The 27,580-nt window shown below is 35.1% G+C and overlaps 1 protein-coding gene across 2 annotated transcripts in view; it reads left to right on the top strand.

The window, feature by feature from the left end:
- The window catches only part of rpn2 (ribophorin II), a 107,317-nt gene that overhangs the window by 20,333 nt on the left and 59,404 nt on the right, over positions 1–27,580 (top strand). For both annotated transcript variants that reach the window (NM_212748.1, XM_087271888.1), the window contains 2 exon segments: positions 6,599–6,733; positions 6,866–7,042. In NM_212748.1, the coding sequence (NP_997913.1) occupies positions 6,599–6,733; positions 6,866–7,042 (312 nt within the window).

The raw sequence follows: 27,580 nt of genomic DNA, 5'->3' as shown, positions 1-27,580 counted from the left end.
TCATACAGGAGTCGCTGGGATAACTAGGTAAAAATATATGCAGATTATAACACCATGAAAGTGTTGTTTGACCTTGCATGCATATTAAACTGTTGTTGGAGACCCTTACAACCAAGATATGACCCCATTTCATGTGTAATATGGGCTCTTTAATATTTAGATCTGGTGATTGTGCAGACCATGGGAGATGTTCAACTTGACTTATGTTTATCAAACCACTCTCACCAGTCTTGCCATATGTATTGGTGCATTAGTATCCTGATTACATGCGAGGATACAATGTTTGAACCATTAGGTGCACATGTTTAAGCAGAATGTTTGGGTAGTCCTTGGAGTCCAGACCCCTAGAGACTGGTCAGACCCCTACTCCTGGCATTTTTAATGACTATAGAAAATTCTAGGGTTCAAGAAAATTGAAAGGGTTCAAGGGCGAAATGCTGAAACCATATTGTTTTTGTTAAGATTTTTTTAGGGGTTTAAGCGTGAAACGCTGAAACCCTATTGTTTTTGTTAATTTTTAGGGGTTTGAGCACGAAGCGCTGAAACCCTATTGTTTTTGTTCATTTTTGCTCTTCTTATTATTTTGTTTTTTTTCTGCCAAAGTTACTATTGCACAGACTAAACCGTAAGGCCTAGAGAGCTGAAACTTGGTCAGATAGTTGTACTCCGGAACACTACAAGCTCAACAAAAATCAGCCAAATCGGACCATAGGTGGCGCTATGGCACCAAAAAACAATTTTTTGGACATTTTCGGCCGCCATTTGTACACCGTTTGTCGTAGACTCATAAAACCTACATATTTGTAATCCCTGGGTCAGCCCAAACAAAGTCACTCCCCGATTTTTTTTCCGTACGTTGGAAAGTTTTTATGCTACATCGCGATTTGTCCAAAACCTACTTTTGGGAACTAGTCCTAGTATTTTTGCCCAATCTGAACCAAAACAGCTGTGAAATGTTCTTTGGACACTGAATATCAATAATTATCAAAAAAAAAAAAGTTGAAATTTTGATTCCTGCACGAAACAGTAGGCAAAAATGCTAATTGAAGCTAAATGCTTATTGTAGCTATAACTTTTGAACAGAATAAGTTATCACCAAATATGATACAAACTTGTGTAAGGTCAATTTGAGGTCACAGTGCCAAACGTGCAGACTTTGGCCACATGTTGGCGCTTTAGAGTTTAAAAACCATAAAATGACTTTAATCTTAAAAAATTTAAGATTTAAGATAAATTTTTACACAGCCACACAAAATGCGTATCATATGATTGGCCTGCTCATTGGTAAAATCATTGGTAAAATCAGCTTGAAATTTGGCATGCAGTGTCTTTGACCAAGTTGTCATAACATACATTGGCATATCTCGTGGGCATATTCGACTCATGGTCCTAGAGGTCTGTAAGAATTTTGAAAGAAATTGGCCTCTAGGGGACGATTTTGTGTTTTTGAGGTTGTAATTGATTGGTTATTACACAAATTTTTACACAGCCACACAAAATACGTATCATATGATTGGCCTGCTCATACTGAACAGTTTGACACTAAAACCACTGCTGTCACTCAAACAGTTCATTATTAATCATCAATATAAGAAAAAAACTACTTTTGCGAATAGTCCCTGGTTTTTAGCCCAATCGCAACAAATCCAGTGTTGTTAGAATCTCTGGACTGAGTAGATCAATAATTATGAAAAAAGTTAAACTTTTCACTTTGGATAGCTGTAACAGGCTCATTTACAAAAGGGGTGTGTCCACCAGAACCTACATGCCTGTAAAGCCATAAGGAAAACTCAAAACATCACAGAAATTGATGAGCACATGTGACATATTAATGTGAAGAAGCATGCAAAATTTTGTAAAGATCAAGCTATAGGTGGCGCTACAATGGCAAAAATAGTCTTAAATCCTGCTAAATAGCTTAAAAATAGAGTAAATGTGATTAATTTACACAATATTTCACAGATACACTTAAACTAAATATAATAGGGCTTCACGATATTGGAAAAAAATTGACATTGCGAATTTTTTTTCCCCCTGCGATATATATTGCGATATTTATTTATTTATTTATTTATTTATTTATTTATTTATTTATTTATTTATTTATTTATTTATTTATATATATATATATAATAATATAATATATTTATACACACACACTTAAGACAAGGGCTGTGACAGTCACCGTGACCGACGGTAGTACGTGACATCACACACTTTAAAACACAAATTACTGTTATGTTGCCAAGTATTACATATCTGTTAGGATATAACATTAGGCGCGATTCAGCAAGTTCAAGTTCAACCATGAATTTTGTTAGCAAACAAAATCTTACATCTGGGAATATTTTGGATTCATGCCGACCAAGAAAGGTGAACGAATTAATTTGGATTAAGCTTTTTGTAGGGGTTTTTTAAGTGTTAAAGTGTGTTTTAATATTCATTGCTGAGAGTCCAAACACTGAAGAGCAAATCTGAAGAGTGGCGATTGACGGCGAGGGAAAAAAAAGCCATGTAGGCTTTAATCAACTCCTGTCTTCTTAACTCAAAAGCCCAGCTCAGCCAGGCATGGCAGAGGCATTTGCAAAAATTGCCAGATACAAAAGAGAAAGTGAAAAATGTAAGACATTGATGAGAAATGGAGCAACATATTTGGTAACTAGCTAACCCTAACCCTAACTTAAGAACACGTCGCTCCGCAGTGTAGAGAAACCTGCTTTGCGAGAAATGCGGGCGGCGTAACAAAAGCAACCCTCTCTCGCATGGTTGTGAAAAAGTAGCCTGTCTGTTCATTTTCACTACAAGCACACCGTCTGACAGTGTATTCCTGGAAACACTAAAACCCCATTCTTTACTTAAACCGGACAAAGTTAACATGTTAGTTTTTCTGGCAAATAATTTAAAGTATGAATACAAAAGGTAGAGAGAACCTACGCTGTTTTTTTAAAACATCTGACTTATATTGTTACAAGGTTAATATATTTTTTTTACTTATAATTATTAATATTTATATTATTATTACACTGATTAGTAAAGTGCCATTTGGGCTATTTGTTAAGTTCTTAATGTAACGTTTAATTTTTATTATTTTACGGTTTTAAGCAGTTAAAGTTATTTAATATTTAACTACAATATTTATAAACAGTTTTGTGTTGTTTTACTAACGAAAGTTCAAAAATAAACACGTACACTTATACTGATGTTTTATTTATTAATATTTAATTAAGTTATTCCTTAATTTTTACATAAAAGGTAAATTAGCTTAGGTAGGCTACTTTATTTGTTGATATAAGAGATCGAGGAACATGTTTGCCAGTAAATAATGTTCTCACCACTTTAAAAAAATAGATAAATAACTTGCAAAAAGGATACAATAAAAAATGCAAGCGCTTAATCATTCTTTAGAATCGGATTCGTACGTGCAATAAGCTGAGGCTATATTGCGCCAACAAGAACAAGCATTAAAACAAAGTCTAGAGAGAGAATTCATATTAGTTAATATTAATGATTATAAACACGAACTGCGTTGTATGATAAACGCCTCACAATGTCGTGAACTTTTCTGAAGAACAGATAATCCATGTTATTGCCGTCTCCCCAGCCAGGTTTTCATCTGCTTTTTTTTCTTCTTCTCCTTACAAACAATAAAGTATCAGCGCCAGACCAGTGGTTTAAATTATATTTTACTCTCCTGATTTCTTTTCTTTTTATTTAAAAAAACCATAAATGTTTAAAGTTTTGTATTGCTTATGTATTTTTAAAGATTATCATTCAGCCTACCTGCAGTGAGAGGTTGTGTGCTGGGCAAATCCCCTTTACTCATGCTACCTATTTTATTTATGACACTGTAAACTTGACTAGGCAGGCTGATCATCTTTAAAATCAAAAGGTATTTTTAACTTGAGACTGCTTCTGCATAATGTGATGTTTCTTATTACAACTGTTAGCGGTGTCAAAATGAAAGCAAACATTAAAAAGGGTTTTGATTTATCAAATGTATAGTTTAGTTTTAATAATAATGTATATAATAAATTATAATATTGATTATTGTGTAGACTACAGTGTCCAACAAAACATTTTTATTAGGTTACTCTATAGACCTAATCCCTACCTGAAAAACGAATGTGAAAAGGACAGGCAGTTGCGTCTCTGCTAAAATTAATTTACCGACAAATTTCTTTTGCGTTTTTTTTTTTTCCTCTTTAGAGATCAAGAGAGCTGTATTTAAAGAATTATTTAACTAAAACATGAATTGAATGCCCAGTTATTTTGCGTGTGAGTTTAGTGCGCCTCCGCGTCTGCGTTTTAAAGGTTACAGGTGCACCCTGACCTGACGCGGGGACCAGATCTCTGCACTATTGCTTTAATTTCACAATTTTCATAACTGCATTGCATTTTCATATGGTAAAATATCAAAATTTATGTTTTGAAAGTAGTAGAAATGACGGGAGTGTTAGTAATTAATGACAGAAAGAACTTTCACTTTTGAGTGAACTTCTGTCACGTGTTATTTTAGTATGATGAAAAAAAATTATTTAACAAAAATAGTAATGCAGTATTTTTCACTCTGCCAAGCCTTCTCTATTGCTGTGTGGAGCAGCAGCATGCGTCGGTAACCTTTTACCCCATCCCACCCCGCCCCCCCCAAAAATCATCAATATGTAAAAAAACCTACTTTTGTGAACTAGTCCCTGGTTTTTAGCTCAATTACAATGATTACATGCCTGTAACCAATAAGGAAAACTCAAAACATAACAAAAATTAGTGACCATGTGGCATATCAATGTGAAGAAACATGCAAAATTTTGTGGAGATCGGGGATGAGATAGGTGGTGCAATAATAGTAGAAATTGTCCTAAAACATGCTAAAATGGTTTAAAAATGTAGTAAATGTGCTTCATTTACACACTGTTGCAAGTTTAGTCCAAGCTTATCACTTAAATTATTTACATGCTAAATTATTTGTCCATCTTGGATGTTTTAAAGGTCTCAAAATCACTTATTTTCAATATTCTATAGTTTTAGCCATTATAACAGACTTTTAATTGTCACCTACCATATTTAACTACTAGAGGTCAACACAAGACCACTTCTTATTTGTTCATTGCATTTGCAAACTTTTGATTTTTACATTTTTAGAGCTTAAAGTCATGGTAATTGTATTTAGGGTCATCCTGAATCACAAGTTGACATGATGTAAACACCTATGTATTAAAAAACAAATTTAGTCCCAGTTTACCTCTTCATAATAATTCTAATAGGCAAAAACTGGTTCTATAATTAAACACCTTGTTTTAAAGAGCCCATATTAGGCTCCAACAACAGTCTAATATGCATGCAAGGTCAAAAAACACTATCATAGTCTTAAAATCTGCATTTATTTTTACCTAATTATCCCAGCGACTCTCTCTGTTGGTCTGCATTAACACTTCCGAAATCTAGTTGACAGTGAGGTGTAAATGTTCCTCTGTGTCGAGTTTCTTCGCTGCCGTTTTGCTTTTCCTGAACACTTCCGGGATGTACAAGTGGCTCAAACTCGCTCATTTTGAGGCAGGAACCGGCGGACATGCAACAATTTTAACTATGAGGTAAACACAAAACAAAATTTACACCCAGAGCAACTTCACGGGACTACACACTTGTAAACAATCGCTCCATCAGGCTCGCACCATTCACGCGGCTCTCGGTCCCGCCCAGACTCGTCAGCGCTACCAAGCCGACCAATCACAGAGCTTGCGCTAAGCGTCGTAGCGACGTGTAGTTACACATTTTTGAGAAGTGCACGTCAGCGACTCCGACGGCCACGACGAAGGGCTATGCGTCAGCCCCGTAGCATACGCCGGCATTTGACGCAGAAGTATAAATCAGCCTTAACCCTCCTCCAGACGACAGCGCACACACACACCATCAATAATATCCATCTGCAGTGTAACTTCAATCGACTGGCATGTTTGTTTGTTTGTTTGTGTGTGTGTGTGTGTGTGTGTGTTTGTGTGTGTGTGTGTGTGTGTGTGTGTGTGTGTGTGTTTGCGTGTGTGTGTGTGTGTGTTTGCATGTTTGTGTGCGTGCGTGTGCGTGCGTGTGTGTGTGTGGGTTCTGTGTTAGAGGGCGGGGCCACAGGTTTCAAATCTTCCGGGTTTGCGCGTACCCATGAATGGTATCGTTTGAAGCACTATGAGTCGACTCTTTTATAGATGATTCAACAGTTTTTTAACACTGTACATTTACAGATTTAAGCCTTAGCTGGATACTTCACTTCACTTAGAGCTGTGTTACACACTACATGGAAGGGCATTTTCTAAAAGAACATAGAACATAGGCTCTGTAAAATATTCACAACTCTGGCCACTAGATGGCAGTAACAGACCACTTATAGTTTATTTTACTGCTCTGTAGTAAAGAATGTTATGAATGGTAATGTAATGCATCCTGAATCCCAAATTGACTTTGCATAAACACAGTAAATGCATTTAAGATTAAATTTAGTCAAAGCTTGTCAAACTTTTTACTCTGTAGTAATATTCTTTTGGAGTGCTTTTTTGGAGTTATTATTATTATTATTATTGTATGATTTTTCTTTTTTTATTCTTTATTATAGGACCTGGCTGCCCGTTTAGATGATCTAGGTGGAGTGTATCTTCAGTTTGAAGATGGCCTGGAGGCCACAGCACTGTTTGTTACCGCTGCATACGCCCTGTCTGATCATGTGGATGTTGAACCTCCCTTGAAAGAGGTTCGTTATTCAGCACTTCTAAAACAAATATAGAACTTTGTAGAACATTTCGCTACTGATGAAGTAGACTTGGTGGTCTTTGTTCAAACACTATCGTGAGATTAATTTGCATGCTTTACTTGTCTGTCACAGGAACAGGTGATTCAACTGGTGAATTCTATCTTCAGTAAGAAATCTTGGGACTCTCTCTCGGAGGCATTCAGTGTGGTCAGTGCGGCAGCAGCTCTTTCCAACAATCACTTCCATGTGCCTGTTATTGCTATTGCACAGGGCCCCGCAGCTGTATCCCACAGTCAACCCTTTCTTCAGGTAGGCCCCTATCGAATGTGTACTGAGGAAATAATCATTTATGAGGCCCTATTATGGGTTTTTGAAAATTTTCTTGCATGCAGTATTTAACCACTCTTAGTGAATGAAAACATCCAGCAGAGGTTTAAATCTGAAAGTGCACCGTGTTAACTATTGATAGTCAAAAAAAAAAAAAATAGTTGAATATATGAATGGTCTTTAGTTCGAAGCTTTTGCCTGTTCATATTGACATTGACATGAAGCAATTTCAAATATGAGGTCAATTTTCAAAATACGTTAACTTTTGCCACTGTGTCGATTTAATACTGAATGTGTGTTATTTTTAACCATAACCTCAATTAATAACAGCAATATGCTGGTATTTAAGTGTGGTGTTTATTGCATTCTTGGATTGGGCCCACACATACACTCTGTACAAGTCACTGTTGATAAGCCGTGGTGGGCGTTTTCTTTTCCATCTTACTCTGAATGCAGTTGACTGACTTATTGTATCAATCAGTACAAATTAGCATCACACAAATTAATTGCTAAAAAATATCTAAAAGGAGTCATTGGAATGTTTAGGTTGAATCAAATACATTTTATAAGACAAATGTGTTTTTGACATTGCATGCATATCTGCCTTTTCACCATAAAACCAAAATATGATTTTTTATGATGCATAATAATCTCTTTAAAATGTTTAAACTATGGGCACATTTTTTTTTTGAAAAAGCAGCACACATATTCAAGATGCACTTTGCTTTTCTATTAACAAAAAATACTCTTTTTCTTGGACTGCTGGTTTAGAGCCAGAGCTTAGTTTCAAAGTTGTTCTTTGTTTTTTGACACCCAATGAATTGGCCTTTAAGCAGAAAATAGTAGCACCAAAGCATTGTCTGTACAGAGATGAAAATCTCTTGTATCATAGTCTGGGGCAGGTTTACCATTGGTGCAAATAAAATCGTTGTTTTTTTAAGCTACTTTTGAATTGTCGGTCTTAACAGCCACAGATTCACAAACATACTTCACACATAACTATTTTGAAAATATTTTCCATAACAGAGTAAATACTTTAGTCACATAGTGTACTTAGACTAATGGAAAATTAAACATTTCTACTTTCTGGGCTGATATGGCTAGGAACCATACTTATTGCATTGTAATCAAGAATTTTTTTAGATGCTATAATATTGTGCAGCACCTGAAAATTGGTTACTTGCACAAGGAGCACCCCTTGCTACCATGAAGGCATCCGGCGCCTTGCCACACTCCACCACCACTTCATCCTAAAACGAAATATATAGACCTTTATCACAGCGGAATTGAACAACGGAAGTTCCCTTTGAAGCAATGTATTGCTATTTCCTGTTTTGCTAGGAGTCGCAGAAACATGACAGCCTCAGGACAGCGGATTACTTTCTCTTTGTAAACTTTGCCATAATTTGGACTGGAAGACGTTGTTCGGTGAATGTATAAAACTGACGTAGTCCAAATAAAACAGCACTTAAAACAGGACAGCGATTTGCAGAATTTGTGCAGAAAACGTGTCTTACACCAAGCGTTTGCAAGGTTAGGTTACAGTAAGGTGCACAGCCAACAGCATAAGATCTGCTCATTCAAGCCATTCATAAGCAATATTAACTAGGCTATTTAACATCCAGCAGGATTAGTTTTATGTCGGTAGTCTCGTCTGTAAAGTGTGCTAACCCCCCTTCCTTTTTATTCAGAGTCAGATATAGTGAACGGCAAGGTAGTTGTAAAGGCAAGTTTCTAGTGGTCAATGCGGGAGCCCCATAAATTACACGTTGTTTAATGCTCGTAAGGTTTTCTCAAGTCTTAAAAAACATACGTTAGCTCCTACTCGTGAAAAAAAAAAAAACATTATTTATTTGAAGAACAGCAAATAACATTTTACAATACAAAAAAAAATACATGCCAACGTGTAATTGTAAATAAAATACAAATATACAAAATGTAATAATTAAATACATTGTAGAGTTCACACATTTTTAAAGTGGGTCATGCTTTCTTGTTTAGAGAGATGATACTGGTATTATACAAGCATATTTCAGTCATCAATACCTTAAAATTTAGTTTCTTATTAATAAATTTACATTTATGAATGAAGAATTTTGTTACCAACATAAGCAAATTAAACTATTTCCCCCTGATTAGGATTATCCCCCCATAAGCTGACTATGTACAATGCCAAAATAAGTTTAAAACCATCTCCTCATATTTACATCATTCTCACTTTAAAGAAATACTGTATAAACTTATCCACAGGTTTTATCCAGCAAAATATTATTTGCAAAAATGTAAATTTTTCATTTCTAACATGGTATTTCTGTGGTAACAGCCACACTTTTCTTTAATTTACCCTTTAATAAAGACATCCAATAAAATTAGATATAAGGTATAGTAATTATTTCTTTTTTGGAAAAGAGTATGAATAGCTCTATCATTACTCTTGGTATTTACTGTAAAACAGAATTTGCCAACATAAGATTTAGTAATATCAAAAGACGATGCATCACAAGGATGGTCTTTTTAATACCTCTAAATAACTTGAATGACTAACATGTCTCTGAAGGAATTGAAGCAATAACAGTTCAAAACTTGCTGGGTTATTGAGATTTTGTAATGAGAAATGACTTCTTTATAAGAAAAGTACACCATGAAATGATATAACTGACTAAACAAATAATTTTGTTGTCAGACCAATTAAAAAAAAAGAGATTTCTTTTTTTTGTATGAATTGTCCACTATTCCAAAATAAACAACGACGTGGGGAGAAATCATGCTTAGATTAATGACCATGATGAGCACTTGTTTGTGGAAGGCACATAGCTTATCTGAAGTTTTGTCTATATTATGATTACTCATTAAAATAAAACCAAGACCACCAGTCTTTGATAAAACATGATCTCCGCTTTGAAGTGCATACAGTAGGGCTGCTCGATTTTGGGGAAAAATCATAATCACGATTATTTTGGTCATAATTGTAATCACAATTATTTAAAACGATTATCAATTGAAGTCAAAATTATTAGCGCTCCTGGGAATTTTTTAAAAATAAATATTTCCCAAATGATGTTTAACAGAGCAAGGAATTTCAACAGTATTTCCTATAATATTTTTCTTCTAGACTTATTATTTTTTTAAGCTAGAATAAAAGCAGGTTTAAATATTTTGAAACCCATTTTAAGGTCAATATTATTAGCCCCCTTAAGCAATATATTTTTTGATTGTCTGCAGAAGAAATTACTGTTATACAATGACTTGCCTATTTACTCTAATTAAGCCTTTGAATTGCACTTTAATCTGAAAGCTTGTGTTTTAAAAAAAAATCTTGAAAAATATTATGTACCGTCATCATAGCAAAGATAAAATAAATCAGTAATTAGAAGCGAGATATCAAAACTATTATGTTCAGAAATAAGTAAAAAAAAAACTTTCCATTAAACAGAAATTGGGCAGGAAAAGGGTTGCTAATATTCAGGAGGGCTAATAATTCTTCACAGGACTACAGGACTTCAACTGTATACATAGTTATTTTCCACTCTGTAAAGGAAAGATAAATAAATACAACAGAATAAAAATATGAAATAAACTGTGCTTTAAGCATCTTCACTGTAAGAAAAACACTTTAGCTACAAAAATCCTTCAGTCAAGAGCAGAGAGGGATTTTCTCGTTTTGTTTGATTAATGATAAAAACAGGCGGCAGCAGGAATATTTCGCGCGGGCACTTTAAGGGTTTCTCTTTCACGTGTCTTTTGATCCTCAACTCGTTTGTTTATTACACAAATGAGGGTTAATATGAATAATCACTAAACACCGTGTTTTTAAACCTATTTGACCAGCTCGTGTTAAGATGACTTTTATATGTCTGCGCTCCTCTGCTTGTCTCAGTGTGCGAATGAGACCAATTTAACCGATTAATGGTATCAGTTAAATGATTAAAAATTATTATTTTATATATTTTTATTTTGACTGCATAAGAGGCCGATCAAATACGCTTTTTTTTCGTTAAGAGGGGCATCATTTGAATGGATTACTAACGGCCGCAAGTGTTTTGCACGTGCACATCCCAGAGCAGCAGTGTTTGTGTTGTCAAGGCAACTACAGAGAACTTTTAAAGAGTATGGTTTCCGCTACATTTTTTTATTACATGGCGGGGTGCCACACCAAAATGCCACGGCTACATTCCAGCTTCTCATTCAAAACATTTAGTCATTGTTGTAGATGGTTTTAATAACGGATTATAATTGCACCAAAATGTATTAAAAGGTAAGTGAATTATAACAGCGCAAACTTTTCTTAACCATTTAGTGCTGTGTAATTTGTTTAACCCTATGAGGTTACATACTGACTGACTGTCTGACTGACAGGTGTGTTATGCGTGAGGCCAGCAAATACAACATGGCTTTTAGTTATGATGAACACAGATTGCATAATTATAATTTATTTATAGATAAAGGTCTATGGTTCTGCATATAATGGGCTCTATTTTGACGGTCCATGCGCAAAACTCAAAGCGCAGGGCGCAAACGCTTTCAGGGCGTGTCAGAATCCATATTTGCAAATTTAAGGACGGGAATATCCGCTTTGTGCCATGGGGCATGGTTTAAAAGGGTTAAGTTTATTCCTAATGAGTTATAGGTTTGTTTTGAGAATAAACTAATCAGAGTCTCATCTCCCATTCTCCCGCGTCATAAGCGCATTTGCTATTTACAGGACGTAAAGTAAGTTTACTTTCGCTTTTGCTCTCGTCGATAGGGAAACCTTCACGCACAGACATCAGTTAGCCTATAAATAATTTTGTTTGTTAAGCGCAAAGATTTGTTTCAAAACTATTTCTAAATTCAGTTCTAATTTCCAGCAAACGAATAAATGAACAATATTAAGGAAGTGTGGTCAAAATACTATTATTTCCAAATACATCTGCTATGCCCCATATCGTCTAAAACCTGACAGGTGGACAAATCTAAGCTTGTTTTTAATAAAACAAATATAAATATGGATATAATACATAATACTGCTAATAATAATAACATTCTACAAAAGCAAATTGAATGAACTGAAAAAGCAATATTTTAATCATTTATATTTATATCCTCTCTCTCTCTCTCTCTCTCTCTCTATATATATATATATATATATATATATATATCCTTAATATATTATATCTTTTTCATATGTAAAGATATTTGCTTATTGCTCTACATCTTGTCTGTAGTGTGTAAGCCCGGAGCACTTTGGGCCAGACAATAGACCAACTTTATTCTGGTCTAAAGAACAGACTATTTACAGTTTCTCAAAATAGCAACGCGCCAAAACACACCTGCTTTTTTAGACCAGAACGCCTATGAGCGCACATTTGAGCGCAAATGCATTTGCTATTTAAACAGTGTGGCGCAACACCTCAAAATGATCATTGCACCAAGGTTAAAGTAGCAAATAGCAATTGCGTTGCGCCTTGCGCCACATTGCGCCGGGTGTATGATAGGGTCCAATGACTTTATCTTGCTGCAGTTTATAGCAGTTACACTTTACTTCAGGATGCAATAATGCTCTGTAAGTCTATTGGAGACATTCACAAGTATTCTTAGAAAATGTAATAAATGTTGGAGACATACTCTCTACATAAACACACTAAATGGCATTTCAGCACCATTTATTTGAGAGCGCACAAGAAGATCTGCGCTTGAGCAGCGTATATTTGAGGGGGTGTGCAAGAGGTTTTGTGCACAAGCAGAGGAAATCGACGTGCAAGCACACTCGTATTACACATAAATGCAATCTCGACTTGTAATACTGTGCCCATGACATTTTTTCCATTTGTCATTAAAAATAACGCCATAGGTAGTTGGTAAATTTGTGTAAAAGGTTTGCTGCCACAGCTGGAAAAATCCTAGAGGAAACACTGAAGATGTAGGAGAGACTAGAGTTCGCTGTTTCAAGTTATCCAGAGCTGTATGACTTTACAGGTCTTGAATAACACAATATTATTAAATATTACAATTGTAACAACATAGACAGCAACACTCTTACACAATCAATACCCAGCCTAATCAGTCATTTCATTGTAGCATGAAAAAGAGCACCGCGCTGCTTTTTTCCTTGTCAACATAAAAGGCAGTGTTTGGAATAAAAAATCACATTTGCTGTGATCGGCCCCTTGTTCAACTGCAACACATATTTGTTAATTCACGGGATGACAACGTATGACCACACGTGCCTACAGACATATTTTCCAAAGAAGCAAAATGGAAGAAGAATATTGCTGTTTGATACAGACGAGTTGATGCCAAACCAGGGCTGATGCTGATAGCCTCCTGGGTCTGCGTCATAAACACAACAAATAGGCTTTAGCTTTCATTTTACAGCTTATAAAGCATGTATGCAAATTAATGCAATATCATTTTGTAAACAGTTGTTTACAAAAAGTCAACATATGCGCACATTGTCACTGTCTTCTCATCACCACAGTGTGACTTGAACCGTGAGTGAGAGAGGAAACGATATATTAAGACATAGCCTAATCTTTAAAATAATGATTTCTATTAAAAATGTAAAAAGGTTTTGTGATATAATAATAACAGCGAGGCATTAAATAAATGCATATTTTCTGTGAAGTGAGTGATTTGAGGAAGTCTGTTGTTTTTATTTTGACCGAAGACAAAAACATATGTTTGGGAAAAAAACATGCCGGGTCTTAAAAAGGATTCAGTCAGTGTTTTCGTTTTGTAATCTAAATGAATAATTTAAGGGGAAAATAATTAAGGGCTGGCCTATTTATTTTATTCATTTTTACTTAGCTTATTCTGTTTTTCTATGCTTTTGGGAACACTGCAGGTGCGTGAAGATGCTTTGTTGTTATGTTCTGTTATTAATATGCCAGCATGTTAAAATGAATCAATATTTTAAAATGCAATATTTAATATGTCAGACACAAAATAGACAAGTCTTTTTTTATTTAATAATAATTTAATTTTAATCTGACAGGTAATAAATATTTAATCGTTAATATCCGATTAATGATCGGCGGTTGTCGGTTAGCAAAAATCAATGTTTGAAAGCTGTTTGGACAGAACGGAGTAGCTATAGTAGGTATGGACTAGGCTTGAGTGGTAATGCGGTTACCAGGTATACCGCGGGATCTAAAAATAGCAACAGTGTTGGTTTCAATTCCGTTATACCATCATAAAAACAATGCACTTAAATTAATAATAAATATTATTTATTTAATGCCTACAAATGCGTATGCATGATTGTCATCACGGGGCAGTGTGGAAGAGAGAGAGAGAGAGGTGAGGCTGTGTGTCGCTTGGTGCTCTCTCTTTGTGTGTGTGTAAATGAGTGAGAGAGAGAGAGAGAGAGAGACAGAGAGAGAGAGAGAGACAGCACCAAGCGATACGTTGCTCGTCACACACACAGCATCCACAAGGATGCGCGTGTGCAAGCTCGCTCGGGAGCGATATTGTTAGACCACATGACCCTTTCAAGTTACCGACTGCTCCCACGCTTTATTCGGAAACACATACACATACATTTATATATATATATATATATATATATATATATATATATATATATACATATATATATATATATATACATATATAATATGATTACTCCAGACATTATTGCTTTTATTACTATTACCATTAATAACAATAATAATAATTAATATTAGTGATTTCTGAGGGATCATATGACTGGAGTAATGAAGCTGAAATTTCATCTTTAAAATCACTGGAATAAATGATAAACTAAATTAAATTAAATGATAAACTACTTTTGAATGGTTATTTTATAGTGCAACATTTCAAAATTTGTATTTATGATGAAATAATTGCAGCCTTAATGAGCAGGAGAAGCTTATTTTAACATATTTAACAATCATACTTACCCCAAACTTTTGACCAGTGGTGTATAGAATATTTTATAAGCGAAAATGTGCACTTTAATTTTAACAACCTACAGACATCATCACCAAATATAAAGCAGAGGTCAGACTTTCTCATACAGAGCCTTATTTCAATTGTCAGGTTTTGTAAAAATCTCTCTATCTATTGAATTAATCAATCTATTAAAGAAACGTTGGCTAGAATTCTGCATTATAGGCTTAACTTATAGAGAGACATAGCAGATGAACCGAGACTTCATCAGATCGCGAAGCAGATCAATGTTGATCTTTCCTTCGAGCTGTCAGTGCAGAAATGAACAAAACAACTGGCCTAACACAACATATTACAAGATTAAAACATGGAAAAATGATCATAGTAACTTCGGTCAATTTTCCTAATGGATAAACAGCTCTCGGTAATATTTCAGCATGCTTTCACTTTCGCATTCACCGGTAAGAATGACATCTCGCCCTGCTCATCATTCTCTCTCTCTATATAGCGTATAAATGGCTATTACACAATCATAATACACTGTGACATAGCCTGGGTCGTTAGTTTGTTGCATTGTTTTGTTTTCTCACTACAATCGATCCACTCAATAGGACAGAGAACGTCTCATTCAGGCAATGTCGGACTGATTGATTTGGCGCAGATGCGAGCGCAACTGCTGGATATATGCCCAACAAGCCGAACTAACGTTGGAAACGAAACAGATTCCAAAACAAACATCTATATGTGAAAGCACCGTAAGATTGTATTTGCACACAATTGATAGACAGTCGCAGCAGGCAGCTCTGGCTCGATCTGGCAGGCAACAAGGCAGCACTGGACCGATAGAGCCAGTAACATTCTGTACACTGGCCAGAGCGGTTCGCCCGCTGGCCAAGGGCCATCGGGCAGTGCTTATTGTCGAGCCCTGCTGATGTTAAAATAGGATTCAAATTCCAGTGATTTTTGAGACTTATTGCAACGTGACACAGCAGTGTGGTTTTTCCCTGCGTACTGAATTGATTGGCTGGAGGATATTAACATGTCTCCATAGTAGCACTTATAAACCTCTCCACAAAACAGTAATTAAAAAAAAAAAAGTGCTTAAAAGATTTGTTTCAACTCTGTGATCAGCCGCACTTCAAGAATTTAAATCATAATCACGAAGCAGCCTGGAGCGTGAATATTAATAATTCTTTGTGCAATAAATTAGTATGCATTTTGCTGATCTGACACGGCAGCTCGTCAGGTCTAAATGACATAGAGTGTGACCCGAAGTACATTGAAAACTTGAGGGCCTTCCTCCATAAATAACGCATCAGTATGTATTGTATTCTAGTTTTACACTAGTGGAATTTACAGGAAAATTAGGAAATGATGTTTGAGGCACAAGGTATTGACATTTTAGTGTATTGAACTCAATATTATTTGACTGGGTGTCTAGGTATACCCAGGTTTTTTATAGGGCATCCAATTTACAACACTATTGGAACTAAATATGTGCAGTTGGTACAAACTTTCAGTATCACTTTCAAATTGCAAAAAACTAAGTAGCTCAAAACTACTGATATCTAGTGATGTTTCTTGTCAACAATGTCTGTGACTCTGACCTTATTTACTTTTTTTTTTTTTCTTACTCCAAGTGCAACAGACACTGTATGACTGTAAACTTGTATTCTGCGTGCGGCACTCGGAAGGGCAGGCTGCAAAATGCCTACGCAGCGTTACGCATAGTGCATAAATATTATTGAGCAATTATCAAACTGTTATCATCGTTTTATCGAAAAATTATTCATCGTTAAGGGTGTCACGATTTCGATTTTAATTGAAAATCGATCAATTTATGCTCTATTTTGATTATCGATTATTTCGAAAAATAGAATCGTCGATGCTGCCACGCCCCCATGTCACGTCAGCTTGGCTTGCCAAGCGGGAAAAAACACGCTTGTTGAAGTGCTTGTTAAACTGTGCAGACGCGGGAGACGAATCGTCAGAGCTTAAACCTTCAGCGCTCAACAAAAAGGACTGCCTGATAGCCCGGAGCCAGTGTGTGAGACGCTCGGGTCAGTGTACAGTGCTGCCTTGTTGACTGACAGATTGAGCCAGAGCTGCGTGCTGCGACTGTCTGTCAATTGTGTGCAAATACAATCTTACGGTGCTTTCACACATAGACGTTTGTTTCAGAATCTGTCTCGTTTCCCCCGTTAGTTTGTTTGGCATATATCCAGCAGTTGCGCTCGCATCCGCGCCAAATCAATCAGTCCAAGATCGCCTGAATGAGACGATCTCTGCCCTATTGAGCGGATCGATTGTAGTGAGAAAACAAAACAATGCAACGAACTAACGACCCAGGCTATATCACAGTGTATTATGATCGTGTAATAGCCATATATACGGCTATATGAAGAGAAAATGATGAGCAGGGCCAGATGTCATTCTTACCGGTAAATGCGAAAGTGAAAGCATGCTGAAATATTACCGAGAGCTGTTTATCCAGCCTGATCTCGGTTTATCCGTCAGGAAAATTGACCGAAATTACTATCTGTTAATTTTTCTATATTTTAATCGTATAATATGTTGTATTAGGCCTGTTGTTTTGTTCATTTCCGCACTGACAGCTCGAAAGAAAGATTTACATTGATCAGATGCAGTCTCGGTTCATCTGCTATGTCTCTCTATATATTAAGCCTATCATGCAGAATTCTAGCCAACGTTTCTTTAATAGATTGATTAATTCAATAGATCGATTTTTACAAAACCTGAAAATTGAAATGAGGCTTTGTATATATGAGAAAGTCTGACCTCTGCTTTATATTCGGTGACGATGTCTGTGGGTTGTTAAAATTAAAGTGCACGTTTTTGCTTATAAAATATTCTATACACAACTGGTCAAAAGTTTGGGGTCAGTATGATTGTTAAATATGTTAAACTAAGCTTCTTCTGCTCACCAAGGCTGCAATTATTTCATCATAAATACAAATTGTGAAATGTTGCACTATAAAATAACTGTTCAAAAGTTGTTTATCATTTAATTTATTCATTTATTCCAGTGATTTTAAAGATGAAATTTCAGCTTCATTACTCCAGTCACATGATCCTTCAGAAATCATTAATATTAATTATTATTATATTTATTAATGGTAATAGTAACAAAAGCAATAATGTCTGGAGTAATAATTTTATTTGAAACTACATACAATAACATAGTTATTTAAAATTTTGATAAATATTTAACAATTTAACATTTTTTACATTTAATAAATGTAGCCTTGATGAACTGAATAAGTTTTCTTAAAAACATTTAAAAAATTACTGTAAATATATATATATACAGTGGAAGTCAGAATTATTAGCCCCCCTTTGTTGTTTTTTTTCTTTTTAAAATATTTCCTAAATTATGTTTAACAGAGCAAGGAAATGTTGATAGTATGTCTGATAATATTTTTTCCTCTGAACAAAGTCTTATTTGTTTTATTTTGGCTAGAATAAAAGCAGTTCTTCATTTTTTATGAACCATTTTAAGGTCAAATTTATTAGCCCCTTAAGCTAATAGTTTTTCAGACCAGAAAAAACCATCAATATACAATAACTTGCCTAATTACCCTAGCCTGCCTGGTTAACCTAATTAACCTAATTAAGACTGCTTCAATCTTTTACTTTCACACTAGTACTAAGTCATTTTAGCAAAAACCTCAGATACTGTTGGCTGGTTCCTGTTGGTTGTGCATCTTTTTTTACCATAATAACGACAGAGATCACTGCCTATTCACAAGAAAAAAGTGATTGACAGGTGGTAATTATGTGTGTAACTTGCCTTTATTCATTTACTGTATGATTTGTTTATGGGTAAAACAAAGACCATACAGGTCAGGTAGTTTAAACGGTAGACTACAAATAATTAATTTGTTATTAATTAATTAATTAATTATTCATAATCGAAAATCGAATCGAATCGTGACTTAAGAATCGAAAATGTAATCGAATCGAGAATTTGGAGAATCGTGACACCCCTATTCATCGTGATAATTATGGATATCGAATTATCGCCCGGCCCTACTAGTAAATAATGCAGTTGTGTTTTGTGTGTTTTATAATACACAGTTGTGTGTATTATAACTCCATGAATTAAGGGTAAATGCTCTGTAGTTTGGGATTGAATGTTTCTCTGATGTGCTGATAGTTTTTGTCTCCACCTCTGCCTGGACACAGTGTGGGAACATGCAGCTCTCTCTGGCTTGCCAGTTCTGTCTGTATCAGCCCATCTCTAAAGTTAGACTGTGAGCAATCAGGCTGGATTGAATCGTTGTTCTTAATTGACTGTACTTTACTGCACTCAGATATACTGCAGTCTTATAATCTCTGTTTAGGTCTAAATAACTTTTAAATTAAATTTTGCTTTCCTGTTGCTTCATTCCATTCTCGTTTCTCGATTTTTATAAGTAGAGGATACTGACCTAATTCTGCCCTGCATGCATTGCTGGGTGTGTTCCACTGTACCCTTGTAATGCTTCTACATAACTCTACATGTAGGCTTTCAATTGCATTTTTAAACTCATGACTGAGGAGAGGACCCCCTCACTTCACTCCCGTATAGCACTATAGGTTCAATCACCGACTGGAAAATTTTGAGCCAGATTCGAACTGGAATTTCTATGTGTTGATTTTATTTTATTTTTTTATGGCACAAAAGGCCCTTCTTGCTTGCTTTCTTTTTCAGTTCATTCACCGCCAGATTTAGTTTTCAATTAGCACTTATTTTCAACCCAAGGTATGTGTAGCTTGTGGCAGGTTCAACATTTGTCATACCAAGGGTGAAACTGTTTCTTTCCCTGACATAAGGGTTTTTTTTCTGAAATATTAGGGTTTTGGTTTTCTTTGAGTTAACGATCAGGGCTTAGGTCTGACAGAAGCTGTGCAGGATATCCAGCTGCTGCTGCTGACCTTCGTCTGTTGGCGACAGCAGCACCAGATAATCTGCAAACAGCAGGAACTTTACACTTGAGTTATATAGTGTGAGATCCGGCGTATCTGCTTGCTCTATGAGCATTGCTAATTGATTGATGTAAATATTGAAGAGGGTTGATGACAGTGACAGCCCTGTCTTACACCCCGTCCCTGAGTGAAGAATTCTGTTAGCTTAATTTCCAATTTTAATTGCGCACTGATTGTTTGAATACATTTTTTTTATTATGTTGTATGTTTTACCGCCAATACCGGATTCTAGAAGTTTAGACAGCAGACCTTCATGCCAAATTAAATCAAACGCTTTCTGAAAATCCACAAAGTAAGCAAATAATTTGTTTTTGATTTGATTGACATATTTGTCAATAAGAGTTTGCACTTTAAAACATTGCTGTTAAAAAAACGATCAGATTCTACGGTAAAATAATGTTTTTTTTTCACTAAAACAGTAATATTCTGTTTAAAAAGGAAGTAACCAACAACAGAAAACTGTGAGCTAACAGTTCAGATTTGACGTTTTTAAAGTCTGTGTTTGAAATCGCACTCTGTGCCCTTGTTCACTATTCAATTCAATTCAGCTTGATTTGTATACAATGTATATTGTGTCAAAGCAGCTTCACATAAATGGTCATAGTAACTGGATCAGGGTAGTTCAGTTTTTAGTGTTTAAGTTCAGTTTAGTTTAGCTCAGTTCAGTGTGGTTTAAAGTCATTACTGAGAATCCAAGCACTGAAGACCAAATCCATCGATGTGTAGCCCTACAGATTCTGAACCATGCAAGCCAGTGGCGACAGCGGAGAGGGAAAAAAACTTTACCAATAGGAAGAAAAAAAAAACCTTGAGAGAAACCAGACTCAGTTCAGCACGACCATTTTAATTTCTCCGCTGGCCAAAAGTCTTGTGAAGAGCTGCAGTCTCAGCGGTGGAGGCTGGAAGCTGGCCTCAGCGAAGACTCGTCTGTTTCTGGAGCGTCACTGGAATCAGTCTCATGCTCTCCACTCCCCCATGACGCTCTCCATACTATTCCATACACTAGTCCACTAATATAGTTCACCTGACAGAGTAATAACGACTAATGAGTGAAATCAGACACTGATGAACACCTGCTGTTTATAATCACATTCACTGAAGGAAAGAAACAAGAAACACAAATAGTGACTTGAGTTACAGCATTAAACAAAATAAAACACCTTCAGTCTCAGCAGAGAATCTTTAAACAACTCCACAAACAACAGCAGACACACTTATTACTGACTGCTTTGACTTATATACCATTCTCATTGAGATCCAACAGAAATGTAGGTGTTTTTTTGTGTCACCGTAATGGAGTGAGGGGCTGGTTTAGTTGGGCTCATTACCCTTGAACTCATTAATTTTGACTCTTCAACTGCTGTATTACAGTGGCATGCACTAAATTCCAGGGGTTTCATTACCACGACGTAAAATGGGCGTGGCTCGGTCGATGTTTGGGAAACGCCCCCTTAAAAAAAAAACAATACTGAGAGGTCACCGATCATGCGCAGTACAGGTTCTTTTTTATCCCGGTCATTTCAAACAGGATGATTATGGATAAAAAACCTACCCCGGTGGATAACGAGGGACAAAAACAATCATACAGGTTATTTTTTTGTTTTTATAATGTTATATTTTAAAGATTTCATTAGCAAAAACAGCTGGCCTCGTTTTACTCCGTTTTACTGTCTCTGGGCTTTTGTATTTCCATTTTAAACCAAATAATAATGGTTGTGGTAAGATTAACCGTGTTTTTGTAGTTTAAAATATGGTATTCAGTCATGTTTAAACAAATAAATACCACATTTTCTGTAATAAATCGTGGTTATTTTTTCTTTCTCGATCTTAGTTAATTAACATAACTCATATTTATTTTCTATTTTTATTTAAAGTCATCATACACAAAACAACTGAGATCAGGACAGGTATCTGATGTTAACTAATATAAAAGTGACCATACATGAAACCCCTGGGATCAGGACAGGTATCTGATGTTAATATATATAAAAGTGATCATACATGAAACCCCTGAGATCAGGACAGGTCTTTGATGTTAATATATATAAAAGTGATCATACATGAAACACCTGGGATCAGGACAGGTATCTGATGTTACTGTATATAATATAAAAGTGATCATACATGAAACCCCTGGGATCAGGACAGGTATCTGATGTTAATGTATATAAAAGTGATCATACATGAAACGCCTGGGATCAGGACAGGTATCTGATGTTACTTTATATAATATAAAAGTGATCATACATTAAACACCTGGGATCAGGACAGGTATCTGATGTTACTGTATATAATATAAAAGTGATCATACATGAAACCCCTGGGATCAGGACAGGTATTTGATAGTAATATATATAAAAGTGATCATACATGAAACCCCTGGGATCAGGACAGGTATCTGATGTTACTGTATATAATATAAAAGTGATCATACATGAAACACCTGGGATCAGGACAGGTATCTGATGTTAATGTATATAATATAAAAGTGATCATACATGAAACCCCTGGGATCAGGACAGGTATCTGATGTTACTGTATATAAAAGTGATCATTCATGAAACACCTGGGATCAGGACAGGTATCTGATGTTACTGTATATAATATAAAAGTGATCATACATGAAACCCCTGGGATCAGGACAGGTATCTGATGTTACTGTATATAAAAGTGGTCATACATGAAACACCTGGGATCAGGACAGGTACCTGATGTTAATGTATATAATATAAAAGTGATCATACATGAAACACCTGGGATCAGGACAGGTATCTGATGTTAACTAATATAAAAGTAATTATACATGCAACCCCTGGCTTCAGGACAGGTATCTGATGTTACTGTATATGATATATAAAGTATTTGACAAAAGCCGTGGGATAGGGACAGGTAGCTATCTTAAGTTATAACAGTATTAATGTAATCTGAGAGGTATCTTAAGTTAATTTGTTTAATATAACATACACTGACTTCACATGAAACACCTGCGATCAGGACAGCTATTTTGTACTGCATATAAAAGGCATTGGACACGAAACCCCTGCGAATACGTACAGGTATCTGAATCAAACGGCTGTTTTCACAATCTGCGCATGATCCGTGACCTATGCAAATTCACAGATAGACCACGCGGTTACGCTGTACTGAAACCCCTGGAAAAAAGTGCCTGCCGTATTACAGTTTACAAAACACTTACTATAGCAATAAAGTTAGCAATTCAATGGATAGATAAATTTATTTGTCTGAAATTTGTTCTGATAATTGTTCTGATTGGTATAGGTCTGGATAAAAGGCCTTATGCAACAATTTTTATGCTTAGTTGCAGATATTAATTTTAACTAATAAATGGAAACAGATAAGATACATACGTAATTACTTTACAGTATAACATACAGAAACAGTTTGGTTAAGACAAAGACGCACTCAGACCTCATGAATCAGACCTTGTACCTCAACAATGTTAACAACTCAAATGTTTCATGCTGCAATGCATGCTGGGTGTGGCACAGTGCAAATATCCCAGCATGCATTGCGGTGTGAATAAATGTAGTATAATGGTCTTACAGTTTTCTTTATTCGCGTTTTATTCTGCTTTTGTTTATGTTTAGACTTTCAGTTGCCTGTTTGTGAGTTAAACTGTTAATTTTATTAGTTGTCACCATTATTGAGGTTCATATGCTGATTATTGATGTCTGTTTGAGTGCAAGCAAAGAGTTTTTTTCCAAGATGTGGAACAATAGATTAAACATTGAATAGTAGCAGTAAATTATATTATATTAAATTAGAACAGACTCTGACATTTAATAGCAACATGATCATCACCAGATCTTATTTAGGTTTTTGGCTGGCTTGCCACATCAAAAGAGCTTTTTAAACAAAGTTCTTAACAATTGCAGCAGCCAAAATATATTAATAATAAAAATGTCAGGGCTAAGAGCCCAACTAAAGAAAACTGTTCTCCATGATGGTGATTGTAAAATGTTAACCTTTCTCTAAAGAAGAACTTTAGTAGATGTTATACAAAAGAAAACGTTTAAGTAATGAGTATAGCTGGTGATGATGTTTGTAGAGTTGTTTAATCATCCACTGATAATTTAAACAATTTAATCATTTGTTAACCTTCAGGTTATTTCATTACAAAGCTGTGACTAAAATTGCAGTTTTTTGTATGTTCTGTTCTTGTTTTTTCCCTTCAGTATTTCTTTATTTTTTCATCGCTAATCCTCAATTATCATTTAATCAGTCATTTAATGAATTAATTTACTTCAGCTTTGCTACATGTTTCTTGAACACTCAGTAGTGTGGACACTTCAATTAAAACTAAAGTATATACACTGGGGTTTAAAGGGTTAAAGGTGTGAGGTAAAAGTGTAAAAATTTATTTTAACAGCAATATACTGTTAATTTAAACTACGTAAATAGACTGTAAAAAAACAGTAGATTGCTAGCAACCACAGCTACCAGTAGTTTACCGTTCAATAAAGGAAAAAAACAGTATTTTACTGTAAGAACTGAAGCAAATTTCTTACTGTGTCACCGTTGTGGAGGAGAGTAGAGCCAGTGTATGAGTTAAAGATGAACAATGAGCTGCTGATGTGATTCTGCATGTTTCTTTATTTAAAGACAGTGGCTGCTTAGTTGCTGATGCAGTAAGATGGCTGCTTAGTTGCTGATGCTGAGAACCAGACAGAACTGTTGTATAAATATTTATATATTTATATATATATTAGGGATGCACCGATATGGATTTTTTTGGCCGATACCGATAATTCTTCAGACTTGGAGGCAGATAGCCGATATGTATTGGCCAATATTTATAAATATTTTAAAGTGGTATGTTTTTAAACATCAAACTTCATAAAAGATTGAACTGCTCTTATGAACTAAATAGTCTATACTCAAAGCAAAATAGCTTTAACTTCAAAATTGCAAGGTAATTATAGACCTATATTCACGATTTCACATAAATCAGTATGCAAAAAATACGTTACTTCCTTTTCTTCATAGCAAATTAATATGCAACTTGACTGTTGCATAAATTAATAAGGTTAAATAACAAAATGGGATTTAATCAACAAGCAAGTTAAATTTATTTAAATAAGATTAAAATGAAAGAGCTAAGTACTGAAACCAGCACAAATGGTATTGAATAAAACGTGTTAGAGTGATGTACACACGTACAAATACGTCATGTCCGAAAAAGCCTTTTTAGAGGTGTTTTGATAGTACAGAGCCACCGTACAAGCGAACAACTAAATATAGATAGTACGTTTAAAAAATGCGGCACAGATTCATCCTATTTGGCGTTATAGATTCTTTTGAACATGTTGCTGCTGCTTGTCAATCAGACATCGCTTCTGCGTTCGTTCTTGCTGTCAATTGTGAGAAAAATTATCAATAAAAAGTTTATGATAAACCGCTGTGAGTTTATTTTAATATGATTTTACCTTAGTGCTGCACTTTTCTCCTTTTCTCCTCTCTCACGCTGAGTTCGGGTGACGGAGTTTTGTGAAGTAGTTAAACTATCCTCAGGAATACCAGTATATTAATATAGGTTTTACAGTAAGCAGAAGCTATAGGCTAAACAGATGCGCATGCTGCGACCATGGTGATGAGACAACAATCGCATATATGTTGACGTATTTAAAGTATGCTATAGCATATAATAATTTTGTATAAAGAAGTTTATAAAAAATGTAGCCAATATATCACAGGGCTTTATGTAGCAGCAATTACAGTGGAGCAATAATTAAATCCTTTTTTCCCGTGGAGCGAAACAAGCACAGTTGTGTAGCAGATGGGGACGCTCAAAAATATACAATTCATATATTTTTGTCGGGAAAAAAAAATTCTTGGAACGAATTTCGTTTTGCGCAATTTGTATCTTGTTTTTTGTCGGTCTGTTATCTACAAAATGAACAAAAATAATGAATAACCTTTGAGGTGAAGCGATGTGCCTATCTATTGAAAGGGTTACCTACAACTTTAACGCCATTGCTGTGTAGCGCTTTATATATATATATATATATATATATATATATATATATATATATATATATATATATATATATATATATATATATTAGGGATGTGCGGAGCAGCCGGTATTTGTATTTGTTGAGGGGGGAAAAGTATTTGTATTTGTATTCGAGTAAAATTCAAAATGCCGCAAAAATATATATTTTTTCTATTACACTTCTAATTTACGTTATAGTGAAAGTATTGTTTAATTATACCCATTATATAAATTATAGATATGCAATATTGGCTGTTGTTTTTGAACATGTGATAAGAAATGTCATTGAAAAGAATATAACATAGAAGCCATTATCTCATCCATGGTTAAACCAACAACTAATAAAATACCATTGTGAATATTATGAACCCCACCACCACCCTTCTTGATAAAGGACACTGAATAGACAGAATAAAAACAAATAATACTTCAAAAAACTGTTCTTCTTCTGAATGAACTTCTTTCCAATGGACAGAATTCCAAAAACTAAAATTAGCTAAATAAATCTAAATAAAACCCTGCCCGGGAGATCTGGCAGAACAAAAGTATTCTATATAATACTAAAAGATACAGCACTGCTATTATCATCTGCCAGCCACAAAAAAAGACACAAAGTTTGTTTGTTTGTTTTTTTTTATGTTTGAAACTGACTTGCTGGGGCAGAATGTGGCTGTGTTAATGCTTTTAGGATGCTTTTAGTGCATGTGATAATACATTACATAAGGTTGCGCGGTGCTCTGTTCAGTGAGAAGCGTTCTCTATGGCAAGCCTTTTTTTCATTTAAATCTTTGTTCTGACTCCATAAATATATTAGAGATATCTCTAATTATATTTTGACTAGTCATAATTATAATTCCACTACTCAGAATGACAATTAGACATATCTGCAATTAGAATTGTACTAGTACGAAATCAGATGAATTTTGACTAGTAACAATTGTAATTGATATCTCTGAGTTTTTACTAGTCATAATACATTTAGAGATATCTTTAATTCATCATATTTAGAGATATTTACAAATATATTTGAAGATATCTCTAATTAATTTACTAAAAGTCTAATTACAGTTGTAGATATCTTGAATTGGATTTTTGACTAGTCAAAATTCATTTGGAGATATCTCTAATTACAATTGTGACTAGTCAAAACTTATTTAGAGATATCTGCAAATATTTTTCAATGGAAGTCAATGGAGGAATATGACTAGTCAGTCATAATATATTTGCAGATATTTCCAATCTGACTAGTCGAATTATAATTATGACAAGTCAAAATATAATTAGAGATATCTCTAAATATATTTATGGATAGTCTGAACAAGGTTTAAATGCTAAAACGGCTTGCCATACGCTCTCATCCAGTAGCACAGTGGAGAGTTCTCTAGTTATATCCTTTCAGTCGTTTGTTATGCATTGATATGCAGTCAAATATTTCGCCAAACAGTCCTTAGGGATGCGGTGACACGCAGTCAGATATTTTACCGGACAGATCCGCCACTTTTGGCGCGCATAAACAATCATAAAGCTCTCGTGCTGCAGGAAGGAGGAGGTCTGCTGAAGGCGCGCAGCTGACGTGCAGTGAGAGGTTTGCGTCTTTAATAAACTACGGCAGTTTGCGATCACTGAACAGTAAGAATGATTAATAA

This window comes from Danio rerio, chromosome 11, assembly GCF_052040795.2.
Source record: "Danio rerio strain M-AB ecotype USA chromosome 11, GRCz13ab, whole genome shotgun sequence".
Lineage (NCBI taxonomy): Eukaryota > Metazoa > Chordata > Actinopteri > Cypriniformes > Danionidae > Danio > Danio rerio.
The sequence above is the reverse complement of the archived record's forward strand: the minus strand, read 5'-3'. Positions and strand labels throughout refer to the sequence as shown.